The sequence below is a fragment of the Littorina saxatilis genome, linkage group LG17 (genome assembly GCF_037325665.1).
Source record: "Littorina saxatilis isolate snail1 linkage group LG17, US_GU_Lsax_2.0, whole genome shotgun sequence".
NCBI lineage: Eukaryota > Metazoa > Mollusca > Gastropoda > Littorinimorpha > Littorinidae > Littorina > Littorina saxatilis.
Window position 1 is genome coordinate 37323069 of NC_090261.1, and position 14893 is coordinate 37337961.

The following is a 14893-nucleotide window of genomic DNA, read 5'->3' on the forward strand; positions in this document are numbered from 1 at the left end:
AATAAGGCAAACCAATCTTGCACCTCCAATGATAAAGTGATTACACTCTCAACAGCACTGATAATGATTTTAGCGCAGAGAAAACAAAAGAAAGAAAAAAACGTGAAGGGCAAAAATCCACACATGTACACTAGACGGAGGTCTCATAGTCATACTCAAGGTTCCAGTTGTGGTCATGAGAAACCCTTTCCATGACGTCAAACGTGCTTCCTGGGGCCGAGCAGATTGGCCGGTTCCAACAGTCCCGAGCATGGCGGTACATATTTCGAGTGTAAAAGCTCTCCCATGATACCAGGAGAGGGCTAAATCCCTGCATAAGAGAATCAAGGCGAACAAACACTGTTTAAAACTACCAGCTGGTTTAGGTTTTACAAAAAAGTTTGAGAAACTGAATGCAGGAGGTGCCGTCATCTGCCTCTCTCCGACCGTCGTCACTCAAATCCACATGCTGGATCTGCGTCCCTTCCAGTCCAAACTCCCAGGTATATTCAGAAACATATATTGAAAGCTACATAGCATATATAATGCATGCAGTAATACGGTCGATAAAAAATAGCAAAAAGCAAGGGTTCTGTTGGAGAACATACATTTTCAGCATTATTAGCTTGCAAAAAATGTCGGCATGTACTGGTACTAGGGGAAACTAGGATTAAACTAGGTACTGAACTTGTCAAATCCAGGTGCACGGAGCCCCTGGGGCTTTTAGTCATACCTCAGGCAGCTATCCGTTAGAAGAACTACATGTACCAAGTTTCATTGACTTGCACCCAAAGAGTCCAGAACTGCGATTTTTTTACGAATTAATTTCGTACTCGGACCCGGCTGGTCTTGGCCTATTTTTGGATCTAAATTTAGATCAGGTAGATCACCACATCATGCACAAAAAGACACGTCACTAGCAAACTATGTCAGACGTCATCATGAGTTTGTGTAAAACAAAATGGAGGCCGGAATCACTCAGTTGAATCGAACTCCACGTAATAACTAGGTTAATTTATGCACTCGCGTGAACAAGAAACTGTCGAGCTTCACAGATGTCATGGTTGGGTAGTTTTATGTTTGTTTTACTACCATAGGAGGATTTTTGAACTGTAAATGCACTCAGCTGCAACAAAAACGCAAAACGAAGGCTGTGAGCTGCACTGTGCCTTTTTTGTTGCAGCTGAGTGCATTTACAGTTCAAAAATCCTCCTATGGTAGTAAAACAAACCCAAAACTACCCAACGACGACATCTGTGAAGCTCGACAGTTTCTTGTTCACGCGAGTGCATAAATTAACCTAGTTATTAAGTGGTGTTTGGTCGGAGTTCGATTCAACTGAGTGATTCCGGCCTCCATTTTGTTTTACACAAACTCATGATGATGTCTGACATAGTTTGCTACATGTAGTGATGTGTCTTTTTGTGCATGATGTGGTGATCTACCTGATCTAAATTTAGATCCAAAAATAGGTCAAGACCAGCCGGGTCAGAGTAGGAAATTAATCCTAAAAAAATCGCAGTTCTCGACTCTTTGGGTGCAAGTCAATGAAACTTGGTAGTTCTTCTAACGGATAGCTGCCTGAGGTATGACTAAAAGCCCCAGGGGCTCCGTGCACCTGGATTTGACAAGTTCAGTACCTTTAAGATTAGCAGCATGCAAAATTGTAAAATTTGCTGGATCAACTTTCCTGACAACTTGAGCTTTTCCAATAGCTTGCCTACCAATCCATCCATGCTTTGTTTGTTTCCGGTTTTTTTTCTCCATAGGTACAATATCCACCTTATCTTTCACTCTAGGGAAATTAGGCGCACCAACCAAATGAGGATAGTTGCCGTGTACAGGGATTTCCTCAGTATTTGAAGAAGAAGAAGAAGAAAAAAAACATCAAACTAAATGACCCTCCTAACAGACACCAAAAGCACAAAGGTACACTGTCTACATGCTGCTAGCACCAGAATAACAACTGACATTAATGATAATGCAAACGGCAATGCATAATATTTGAGTCGCAAGAATATGTGCAGCAATGCCCAACACTGATGTTGATTTAGCATCTGGAAAAGCTCAAGAAAATCATGAAGTTTCTCTCTGTTCAAACTACACAAACACCGACAACATGCAAGATGAATGAAAACGCAGACAAAGACAATTTTGACACAAAACAGGAAGACTTGCGAAGGGAAGGGATGGATTGAACCAACTACTATATTTATTGCTGCAACTAGAACGAGAAGCGTCTTGCCATCCAGATCTGCAGCTAAACTAATCCCTCGCCCATCCACCTCCTCACCATTTCCCCCTTCTCCCCTCCTATCGGACAACTAGCACTACAGAGATCTAGTGCGAACATACTCGAAGTTCCACCCATGGTCATGTGTCACACGCTCTTGCACGTCTATGTGAGAACCAGCACAGCTGGCGATTGGGATGTTCCAGCAATCGCGGATGCGTCTGTAAACATTGCGCGTGTAAAAACTTTCCCAGTTCTGATACAGAGGGACATAGTCCTGGAGAAAGAACAACACTCGGTATTAGTAAATCAGCCAACTGCACAGACAGAAGTCAATCAATAAACAGCACAGAACCAACTTCAATAAAAGACTAAATGCACTGAAAAAAGTCTATCAACTGCACTGAAAAAAGTCCATCACTGTATCAGAAGAACGTTTAGCGAATTAGTATCAGCATTCTTCACTATCCAATATAAAAGAAGATGCTGTTTTCTTTTGATCTCTTAAATCGTTTTTACTTATATCTTTTTTCACTAGCTAAAACCAGTTACTGCGCACATTGTGTGCTAACAATTACAATTTTGACGGAGATAGGGCCAGACAATGTAAAAAGCGTTAAAGCTGATTACAATGATCTAAAGGCAGCATGGTATCGCAGAAGAGCTTTAACGTGGTGGGGGATTTTAGAGTCGGCTGTTCATCTGAAAAGTATTTCAGCACTTACATCATTTTTGATTTTAAATAGTAAGCACAACAGATACTACTGAAGCAGTTCTTTGCGTTCATGTCTTAAAAAAGAAATAATAAAAAGAAGAGAGAAGTTCACTGGGTACCAATGGCATGGTTTTTGAAATGCAACAAATGGTGTCAAAAATTGTAGTCTGGATTCAGCCTCCACATGGAATGGTCTTTCTAGCTGAAAGGAAAATGTACCTAAACACACATCTAAAATCAAAGTAAAAATACAAAAATACTGTAGTAAGCAAACCAAAGATCAGCATTTGGGACAACTTCTAGTAATTCTAAGGCTCAATTTATTATATGTGCACGTCCGTGATACATGTACTGGGTAACAGTTACAAAATCAGTGAGTGACTAACTTTGCTGGTCTATAAACTTGCTCTCACAAAGCCTTTGACTTTTGATGGTTGATGGTTTCATGTGCTGTATGACAACTTTGTCTGATGAAATAAAACGTGTTTGCAAAAAAAGTTGAGTTTGTGAATTTTTTTAATATTTTTGTTTATCGAAGCATGGCCTCAAAATAGCGCTTAAAAATGGGACATAAAGTTTCTCACTTCTATGCAATGGTGTTTTTGTTAGAAACACCAAAGATCATTTGTTGGGGCACATGATTTTAGGTTAGGACACATTTTTTCAATAAAAACACAGAAAATAATATTACACAGACCTGGGAACCCCTGTTTTGCACTTAGAGTATTCTCAAACAAACTTGGTGTATTTTCAGAAAAATGAACGTACTCCACACAGCATTTGAACATCCATGATTCAAACATGCTTCACACGCGTCCGCCACATCGTTAATTAAGTTTACCTATACAGTCGAGATCGCTTTACACGAAATGAAAGGGACCAATATTTTTTTTCGAGTTAACGTTTTTTCGCGATAACGAAAATGATCAAACTGATCACTTTTTTTTTAAAAGCAAGATAAAGAAGATAAAACAGTGCCATACCTTAAAAAAAGCCTCCGTAGTGCGCGGCGGACGAAGTACACGGTTCAGTCAGAGTCAGCAGTTTTGTCGTCTGCTACAGTTCATTATTTTGTTGTACACTTTAATTCCCCACAAAAAAGATTAAAATCCATTGCAGTGTTTAAAATCCATTGCAGTGTTTATGAATTCACACAGGACGAAAGAAATCCGTCAACTTCAACTGTTTGACAGGCTCACTGCACTTTCCGACGAACCGTTCAATTCTTGTGTACATTTAAAACAAATCCTTTTTTCAATTTTTACTGACAAAAACTGTAATCATGTGTCAAAATACTGGATCGGCTTCAAGATGGGCTTGTGAATAAAAGTAGTCTAGGAATTTTTCTCGTCGTATTTTTTTCCCACTGACCGTACTGATCGTATTCTCGACAATCATGCGTACAGAATACGGCGAAATCGTATGGGTTCCCAGGTCTGATAACACTTAGTTATTTCAGATTTAGATGTAATTGAAAAAAGCCTTGTTGTAAGTTACTTTCTTTTCCATAAACGCTTCAGGGAGAATGAATCGAAAATTTCAAAGATAAATTTTCATTTAATTAATATACTAACTCAACTCACATAAATAGCATTAACTTCAGTTCATTGCTTAGGTATTGAAGTAGTACTCGACCCTGGTACATGGGGAGGTAACTCCCAAAATAAAACAAAATCCGTAGTCACGGACAGGAGTCACCTCCCCTACCGGTAACCCGTCATTCCCCCACGAAAACACACACCTGTAACACATAAAAATGTTAGCGGGGATGGTTGGGAGGGTATTAACTATGTGAGTTGAGTAAGTATATTAATTAAATGAAAATTTATGTTTGAAATTTTCGATTCAACAACATATTCTTACGTCAACTCACATAAATAGCAGATTGCACATAAAGGCGGTGGGATACTCACATTATTCTCTAGGAAGTATCTGGCCTGTGGCAACCATTGCTGGGAGGCAGCTAGTACCGTCCGGGCGAGTGCTGGCAATGTCCCGAAGGTAGTAGCTGAGAAAGACGTCCTGAGATGTCCAGTAAGCAGCGTTGAGGACGTCCGCCATCCTACCAGACTTGAGGACAGCTAAAGAAGTTGCCCACGCTCGAGCCTCATGAGTTCGAGGCGATCGCAGAGGGAGAACTGACTGCCCCCCCCCCCCCCCCCCCCTTGGGTCTGCCACCACTGATATGCAAGCCTTATAAGTGTGGAAGACCATCTGGTAAGCGTGGTTTTTGCTATGTCTTTATTCCGAGCTGTATTAAGCGAAATAAATAGCAACTTCTGAGTAGATGCTCTGAGCGGCGCGGTGCGAGACAAGTAAGCCTTAAGCGCTCGTACCGGGCAATTAGAAAGATCCGGATCGCCGGGGGCCAAAATGTCCCGGAGAGGCCGAATGGAAATAGCTGGTGAAAGCTGGTCCGGTTTTTGATTCTTGGCGAGAAAATCGGGACGAAAACGCAGTGAGACAGAACCGTCTCTTTCAAACGCGATGTCACGGTTCAGGCCGGAAAGGCCGTGGATCTCGCTACCTCTCCGCGCTGAAGCGAGCAGTATTAGCATGAGAGTCTTACGCGTAAGATTAGAGAGCCTAGCGCCTTGTAACGGTTCAAATGCACTAGAACGTAAGAATTCTAGTACCAGAAGAACATCCCAAGCCGGGACCGAGGTCCTCGCCGCTGCAGAACTGAGGGCCGCGCCCTTCAGCACACTCGCGATAACTCCCCCGAGGGAGATGGAGCGCCCAAGTTGCTTAAGCGTCACAGAGATGGCTGACCGGCGGACTCTTAGAGTAGACGAAGCACGACCCTGAGAGGAGAGCCATGCCAGATGGTTTGCGACCTGCATCGATCGCGGAGCGACCGGGTTAACGTCGTTAACCGCACACCATCGAGTCCAAGAGAGCCAATGTGACGAGTAAACAGAGGAGGTGGAACGCCTGTGAGCCTTCTGGACTAGACCCAGAGTGAGATCAGAGGCACCTGAGCGCCTCAGTGATCTCCGCACAGTCTCCAGGCGTGAAGATCCAGGAACTCGGGGCGATCGTGCAGGATCCCCGTCCTGGGTTGAAGCAACTCCCCTCGCCTGAGGCCGAGAGGGATCGGAGGGCCGCTGGCGAGCCGCAGGCGAGCCGCAAGAGGTCCGGGAACCAATGCTGACTCGGCCAGCGTGGGGCCACGAGAAGAAGACGAGGCCGCTCTAAGTCGGCCTTTCGCAGGACCCTTCCGATGAGCGGAGTGGGAGGGAAGGCGTAAGCCTCTAGCCCTGTCCAGTTGATCGCCATCGCGTCAATCTTCCACGCCTCCGGATCTGGAAAGGGAGAGACGAAGATCGGGAGGCGACGCGAGAATCTCGTGGCAAAGACATCGATCATCGGGCGCTCTACTTGCGCCCAAAGGCGAAGGAGCGCTTGATGAGTGATGGTCCACTCCGTGTGAAGGACCTGAGAGGAGCGGCTGAGAGCGTCGGCCAAGACGTTCAGACAGCCGGGCAGATAGCGAGCCGAGATCAGAATCTGAAAGAAAGAATCTCGCAAGCTCGGCTGGACAACAGCTGAGACCGAGAGCCCCCCTGCTTGTTTAAGTAAGCAGCCACCGTCGTGTTGTCGGTATGGATCAACACATGGTTGCCCTGGAGGGCGGAGACAAAATGCTGAAGTCCCAAGAAGACCGCCTCGAGCTCGAGGCGGTTGATGTGCCAAAGCAGCTGCTCTGGCGACCATCGGCCGGAAGTCGTGTGTGAGTCCAGGTGCGCTCCCCAGCCCCTCTGAGACGCGTCCGAGAAGAGATGCATTGAAGGAGGAGGTAGCGCTAGGGGCACTCCCTGCATGAGCCAGGAAGTGTTCATCCACTGAAGCGTGGACTGCTGAAACCAGTCCCCGAGAAGGACTGAAACATCCCATCCCTGAGAGGCCAGGTTCCAGACTGAACTGAGTGCCTCCTGAAATGGGCGCTTGTGTGCCCTGCCCAGTGGGATAAGGGTCGACATGGACTCCATTTGGCCCTGTACCGACGCAAGCGTCCTGACTGGAGCCGACCGTTGCCCTAACAGGTAAGACAGGAGGGCTTGCAGTTTGTCGATACGACGTTGCGTGGGGCGGACTGTCCACTCCCGTGTATCGAATACCATGCCCAGGTACGTAAAGGTCTGGGACGGAGACAGCTCGGACTTGGTTCGATTGATCTGAAAGCCGAGAGCCTGTGCCTGGGCGAGAACAAACTGGGTATGCTGGTGACAGAGTGCTTCCTGCTGATGAAGGATCAGCCAATCGTCCAAGTATACTCTGAGACGAACGCCGTGCTGCCGCACAAGGGTGCAAAACTGGCGCACCACCATGGTGAACACCCAGGGGGCAAGCGAAAGCCCGAAGGGAAGGGCTCGGAATTGAAACACACGATCCCCCCACACGAAACGCAGCCACTTCCGGTCCGCTTCGTGCATGAGGATATGGAAGTAGGCATCGTCAGGTCGACGGACGTCACCCAATCTCCAGGGCGAAGTGCCTCCCTGACGGTTGCTGGCGTTTCCATTGTGAACCGAATTTTGCGTAAAAAACGGTTCAGAGGTGAAAGATCCAAGACTGGGCGCCACCCTCCGGACACCTTGGGTACGACGAAGATTCTGCCGTAAAATCCCAAGGAGGAGTGGTCGAGAACCTCCTCTATTGCATGTTTCTGCAGCAATAGACAAGAGAGATACTGCTGCCTGCCCCCCAGAGGCCGGAACAGCCAAAGCTGAACACAGGGGAACAGGCTGGCGCGCGTCACCGCTCCCCAGCACACCCGCCACAAGGGCGGTATGCAGCCGAGGAGGAGCCGTCCGAGACCCCGCAGGAAACGCCAAAGCGAGACCAGGGGAAACGGGAACGTGCGAGCCCCCAAAAAGATGGGGACTCTCAGAAACACTACCCAACGCCGAGGCGCTAGAAAAAGGTGGTGCTGAAAACGCGAACTCCCCTGGAAAACCAGGAGAATCCAACAGAGAACGAGAAAAGTCTGGCCCAATGTCCGCCGACGTAATCGTGGCTGACGCACGTAACCGCGCAAGCGAAGACACACCCCCCACGCCAGGCGCTAGGGGATCGGGAGCGACCCTCGATTCAGCTGAGTGCAGAGAAAGTAAGTCTTGCTTCAGCGTAGCAAACATCGCCAACATTTCATCCCTCGTCACGGTATCACTAGACCGAGGCAAAGGAGAGACGCGCTCTTTCCGTGGCCGAAAAACCGGTGCCGACGAAGTAGAGTCAATCGAAACACACGCAGACTCGTTCGGATCAAAAACCTGCACAACCGAGGCCTTAGCCGGAGTCAAAATTGCCGAGGTACGTGTCTTAGGTTTGGCTTTGGCCTTATCCTTATCCTTCTCCTTCCCAGGGGAAGCGAGAAGCGAGATTTGTTTGGATTTGCTTTTCGAGCCTTTGTCCGCCATTTGCAAAAAGTGTCAACACAACAACGTGGTGACAAACTCACAGAGAAGCGAAAGTAACCCGAAAAATGGCAACGCGTGCGAGAAACAATAGAACAGTCTTACCAGAAGAAGACTCGAAACAACCAAGGTCAAATGGCAGAGTACCACAACACGTATAGTCAAGAGTGTTGAAGTGGGTGGAATGACGGCCGGTAGCAGGGCCCGCGCATGCGTGGGTTACCGGTAGGGGAGGTGACTCCTGTCCGTGACTACGGATTTTGTTTTATTTTGGGAGTTACCTCCCCCTGTACCAGGGTCGAGTACTACTTCAATACCTAAGCAATGAACTGAAGTTAATGCTATTTATGTGAGTTGACGTAAGAATATGTTATTGAATTGTCTAAAGTACTAACGTGCACACTTTACAGCAACAACATTATTTTGTATGCTGGATTATAACTTACTTAATCAATTGAACAATAGATCTTTCAAAAATATCAATGATCGGCGATAAACGCAGACGATTTTCCGATCTCACTTGGTTTCGTTTCCTTCTGAAATGTACGCAAAGCACACTAATTGACTTCACGCAGTCCACCCCACCCAATTGTCAATGTGTTGTGATGAAATAGATGCTCGAGAACCTTCCATTGTTTTGTCTTTGGAATATATCTGATTGAAAACAGGTCTTTTGTATGTGAACAAGCCTGTTTAAGTTTCATTATTGACACTTTTTGTCAAAGTGCTCATGTCCCATAACTGTTACCCAGTATCATGGACATGCACATATTGCTACAACTGTACAAGCACAGGCTATATTTCCTCTAACACTTAAGTCTATTTTCCACCCAACAACATTAACTCTGGTTTGATTTGTAACTGCTTTTTTTTAACTACCTGCAGTGTAAATTGCACTACATCAAAATTTAAATCATACAAAAATGTTGGGAAGTTCAACCAAAATGCTGATTAAGAGATGCAAATAAAAAGTTGATTCAATACAATCATTTTTGGGGATGATATGAGACAATAACATCCTTGCAAGTTAAACTAAACTAAAGTAATTTTCATTTTGACAACTAATATTAATAACTAGAAAAGTTACTCATTACATTCACTTTAGAAAAAAATACTTAGGGTTTTACCACCTTCAGGACAGTTGACATTCTACTTTTAGTTTGACAAGTACAATTATTTTATTAAGATTGTTTCAAAATCAATACCAACCTCCTGGTTTGATTCTGTGCAGCTTTTGTCTTGCTCGATACCGTAATAACGCAAGAAGTCACGGACATGCCCGATGAACACCATCAAAGCATAGCCCAGGTAGGTCAGAATGGCAATGTGATATGGCGTCTCTTCAAAGTATTCTTCAAAATCATCCTGCCATCTTCCTCCCTAAAAGAAAAAGAACAAGATTTAAGAACAGTAAAAGCAAATTGTTACTGTGAGCTTTCATTCTGATACATGTAGCGAGGGAATTTAATTGTGGCTAAAACTTCACTAAGACTAAGAGGGAAAATCATGGGGAAAGAACACATTTTTAATCTTACTCAGTTACTGCAATGAATTATTTGTTGAAGACCATTATCAGTGTATATCACTAACGTTTCTATCTCTTCCTAATTGTTCTCCTAGTACACTAGTGTAGAGTGTAGTACTAGTAGTACAAGAGTTGCTTTATTGTTTACATCATAATATTTAATAATAATAAACTGGGTTTGCTTTCTATTATTCTACTTCGTATAATTTATAAGTTCGGTCAGACCTGTCCACCGTGTTGATTAGATCATTATCACACCTGTATGTAAATGTTGCACTCACAAGTTACATGTCACAGGTGTGACCACTTTGCCAAGTACCAGACTGATTTAGTGAATGCAACTGTCTGCATACAACTCATGCAGATGCCTTGTCCATGGCTACTTTTTTAAATTTTTTTTTACCTCAGTTGCATACAGGCTGCTTCAAGTTGTTCAACCCTTCTTTTTAGCCTCATTATTTCTTCTCTTATTTCTTGTTCTTTTTTTTTTTTTTTTGGGGGGGGGGGGGGGGGCTACTTTTATGGCTAAGCAGTCAAATTAAGCTAGAACTAGAAGTGCATTGTGAGTGACTGGCAATGACATATTTCATTCAACAGTGTATACAATTGGAACAGGAAGTAGGAACAAGTCCTATATATATATATGGGTCATTCTCAGAAATGGTGGTCCAGTGAGAGTGAGTAGGGGTGACACATTTGAAATCATGAAAAAGTAAATTAAAATTATTTCTACCACGACTTTTTTCATCTGAATCTATTCCTGAGACATTAAAGCATTGTTGTATGTCAATAAAAATGGTTTCTATACGTTGGTGTTGTTTTTGTGTGCTTTTCAATTGCGAAGTTCGGCCGTTTCCGGATCGCCGAAGCGTTACACGACTTTCGTGATCAACAATATGTTCAGTCTCATGGCTAAATGCAAACATGCAAACACCAACAAATTACTGCAATCGACAGTCAGGAGTTCAGTCTTGGACGTAGCAACACATCTTTGCAAAATCTCACGCTGAATTTGAAGTTACGGGCTTCGAACAAAAAATTATGAATGTCGTAATGCATCGTATTCAAACTCAAACTCGTATTCAAATTCGAACATCGGACAGCAATGTGCTCCATGACTTTGCCACATCACGGCTATTTTTAGTTCTTTGGCGCACAGGAAGTTCGAACAAGAAAATAGTCCTTTGAATCACAGCCAAATATTCACAGAAAACACCAGAATCATATCATTTGCTGAAACTCATGGCGTCGTTTCCTGACCTACGTTACGACTGAAGATGGTTTTTACTTAATTGTCGAGCCTGCAAAGCTTTGTCACAAACTTACACACCGCGGATGGCGACAATGTAGTGTCGGAAGGATATCGAGTGCAAACAGTCTCTCAAAGCGCGAAGTTTATCAATCAATCAATCAATGACGCTTATATCGCGCATATTCCGTGGGTACAGTTCTAGGCGCTCTGCAGTGATGCCGTGTGAGATGAAATTTTATACGGCCAGTAGATTGCAGCCATTTCGGCGCATATTTACCTTTCACGGCCTATTACGTATTATTCCAAGTCACACGGGTATAGGTAGACAATTATTAACTGTGCCTAAGCAATTTTGCCAGGAAAGACCCTTTTGTCAATCGTGGGATCTTTAACGTGCACACCCAATGTAGAATACACGGGGGGAGGGTTCGGACACCGAAGAGAGTCTGCACACAAAGTTGACTCTGAAATAAATTTCCGCCGAACCTGGGATCGAACTCACGCTGACAGCGGCCAACTGAATACAAATCCAGCGCGCTACCAACTGAGCTATATCCCCTGCGGAACAAAGCAGCTAAGAAGTTTTCGTATCCTCTGATTGTCGATGTTCGACATTCATCAAGTACTTAAAATGGGTAATCTGAACGCAACAGGAACTTTCAACAAATACAGCAAACTCTGACGAATTGTGTTTTGTGTAGTTATTTTGGGTCAGACGGGTTTTGCCGGCAGGAAAGGCCAAACAGTGCAGATTCATGTCTGTCGCACAGGAACCGAAAGTGGTTCAAGCATTTCGTTTCTGTGTTGCGACATTCACCTTAGTTTTGTTCCAAATGTCATTTTTTACCAATATTAGTTGAAGTCCTTACCTTTCATAACTAGAATGTGTTGGGTAGAACACAAAAATACTGCAGAACTGATAAAAAATGCACAAAGGATTGAAGGCTTAGGTGGTTTAAAGTTGGAATTTGGTTTCCATGTTACAACATTCATCACGTAAATACAACACTTTAAAACGTCTCTTATTTAGCAACCAATTACTCTTTTTGTCTAATTTTTGCATTATTATGTATAGACTTCATAGTAAAAACAATTATTTTGTATTCTTGACACTTTATTTTTTACTTTGTATGTAACACTTTGGACCACCATTTCTGAGAATGACCCATATCAGCATGAGTTATTTTCTTTTTTTGGAGTAAAATGTGTGACGAGCGCTGCATTCAAATTTCAATGTACTGATCAACTGTACTATGTAATGTGTTGCATTTAACTTTTAAGGAAAACTCCGCAACGAACTTCAGTGGCAGTGTTGTTCATTGTTATAACATAGCAGGGTCAGGCTGGTTCAGAGTTATGGTTAAGTGAGAGTTGCGATAAGGTTTCATTGATATTGATAACAGCATGTTGCATTTTTGTACTGACAGGAATGAACAAGTACTCTAGTCTAATGAGGTTATGAAATCATGGACCACCTTGCACAGTAGATCACCAAGTCTCACCATGATTCACTGATTGAAGGAATCATAGTAGTTTTGTTTAGGACATAGTCACGAATTGTGTCACAATAACCGTGAACAGGTAAACATGCGTGTCAAGTTCTGTCATCAGCGTGTACCTTGATCAAGTCGGTAACCCAAGTCGATTATATATGTCTGATTCAATGGTTCTTTCATAGAACATGCTTGTCTAGATTTTTCTGACACGAGAACAGACATAGTCTGGTGTATCTGTGCGATCTACTCTGTCGTAACTACCTGGTTAGCAGGTGCTTCCTACTTGACAGACTTGATGTGCATGAATCAGCTACAAGTCTATTATTACTTGTTGACATGGAGAAAAAATGCGACTGTTATCGCAGTCGATTTCACTTTACCTTCTCCGATTTTCCGTTTGTTTTTCCATTTGTTCCGTTCTTGTATCCATTTGTGTGTCCATTTTTGTGCCCGTTTGTGTAATTCCTGGGCTGGCCGTTAGACATTTTCGTGTTTTCCACAGTGCTCGTCCGTGTTTCGCCCCTCCCAGTGGCCATCTTGGCTGGTGCAAGCAATGTCATACGGCATATGCGATTGGTTAATCACCCAAATCCTCTTCCTGCCTTAACCAATAGAATCGCTTGTTTTTCTACTACTTCTTGGCATTTGACCCAGTTTTTAATCTGCCCTCGGAATGTGATGGAGGGCGTGGATCCAAGAGTTGCCGAGTTAGAGAAAGTTAATTAATAAGAAAAAATGCAGATTTTTATTGATATTACACTCCCCACAGTTGTAAAATCTGTATGTTACGTGACATAATCTTTCGTAACGACTGCGTCATACATAACCGTGTGTGCGTGTAACTAACAGCACCGGTATCAACAAAGGTAGACAATCAAATAGTTGCACCTTGGTATTTCAAGGGAAATAACTACGCTGGTCTTTTAATTTCATAAGTGCGGTCTGGGTCATTGATTTATTCTAGAGCGTTCATTCTTGTATCATACTGTGTGTGTGTGTGTGTGTGTGTGTGTGTGTGTGTGTGAGAGAAAGAGAGAGAGAGAGAGTGAGAGAGAGAGAGAGAGAGTGAGCTAGAGAGAGCGACTGAGCTAGAGAGAGACTGAGAAAGAGAGATAGCTTTAAACTTGACTAAATGTAACAAGTCGCGTAAGGCGAAAATACAATATTTAGTCAAGTAGCTGTCGAACTCACAGAATGAAACTGAACGCAACGCAGCAAGACCGTATACTCGTAGCATCGTCACTCCACCGCCCGTGGCAAAGGCAGTGCACGTGGAATTGACAAGAAGAGCGGGGTATTCGTTGCGCTGAGAAGGATAGCACGCTTTTCTGTACCTCTCTTCGTTTTAACTTTCTGAGCGTGTTTTTAATCCAAACATATCATATCTATATATTTTTGGAATCAGGAACCGACAAGGAATAAGATGAAAGTGTTTTTAAATTGATTTCGAAAAAAAAATTTTGATAATAATTTTTATATATTTAATTTTCAGAGCTTGTTTTTAATCCAAATATAACATATTTATATGTTTTTGGAATCAGCAAATGATGGAGAATAAGATAAACGTAAATTTGGATCGTTTTATAAATTTTTATTTTTTTTTACAATTTTCAGATTTTTAATGACCAAAGTCATTAATTAATTTTTAAGCCACCAAGCTGAAATGCAATACCGAACCCCGGGCTTCGTCGAAGAGTACTTGACCAAAATTTCAACCAATTTGGTTAAAAAATGAGGGCGTGACAGTGCCGCCTCAACTTTCACGAAAAGCCGGATATGACGTCATCAAAGACATTTATCAAAAAAATGAAAAAAACGTTCGGGGATTTCATACCCAGGAACTCTCATGTCAAATTTCATAAAGATCGGTCCAGTAGTTTAGTCTGAATCGCTCTACACACACACACACACACACACACACACACACACGCACAGACAGACAGACACACATACACCACGACCCTCGTCTCGATTCCCCCTCGATGTTAAAATATTTAGTCAAAACTTGACTAAATATAAAAAGAGATTGAAATTAAGATCTAGCTGAGCGCGATCGAAAACAAGTGGTAATGGTGAAGACAGCAACCTTTTTACATTTAGTCAAGTTATGACTAAATGTTTTAACATAAGAGGGGGGAATCGAGACGAGGGTCGTGGTGTATGTGTGTGTGTGTGTGTGTGTGTGTGTGTGTGTGTGTGTGTGTGCGTGTGTGTGTGTAGAGCGATTCAGAGTAAACTACTGGACCGATCTTTATGAAATTTGACATGAGAGT

The 14893-nt window shown here is 43.3% G+C and overlaps 1 protein-coding gene across 3 annotated transcripts in view; it reads right to left on the bottom strand.

Annotated features, from left to right (window-relative positions):
- The window catches only part of LOC138951813 (serine palmitoyltransferase 2-like), a 47958-nt gene extending 34794 nt beyond the window's left edge, over positions 1–13164 (bottom strand). For 2 of the 3 annotated variants that reach the window (XM_070323364.1, XM_070323366.1), the window contains exons 1-3: positions 13001–13164; positions 9557–9727; positions 2335–2489 (exon numbers count right to left, since the gene is read on the bottom strand). In XM_070323364.1, the coding sequence (XP_070179465.1) occupies positions 2335–2489; positions 9557–9727; positions 13001–13156 (482 nt within the window). In that variant the 5' untranslated portion in view covers positions 13157–13164. Of the gene's footprint in view, positions 1–155; positions 311–2334; positions 2490–9556; positions 9728–13000 lie in introns of all 3 variants that reach the window. The other variant, XM_070323365.1, reaches the window with a different exon arrangement.
- Positions 13165–14893: the final 1729 nt, after the last annotated feature.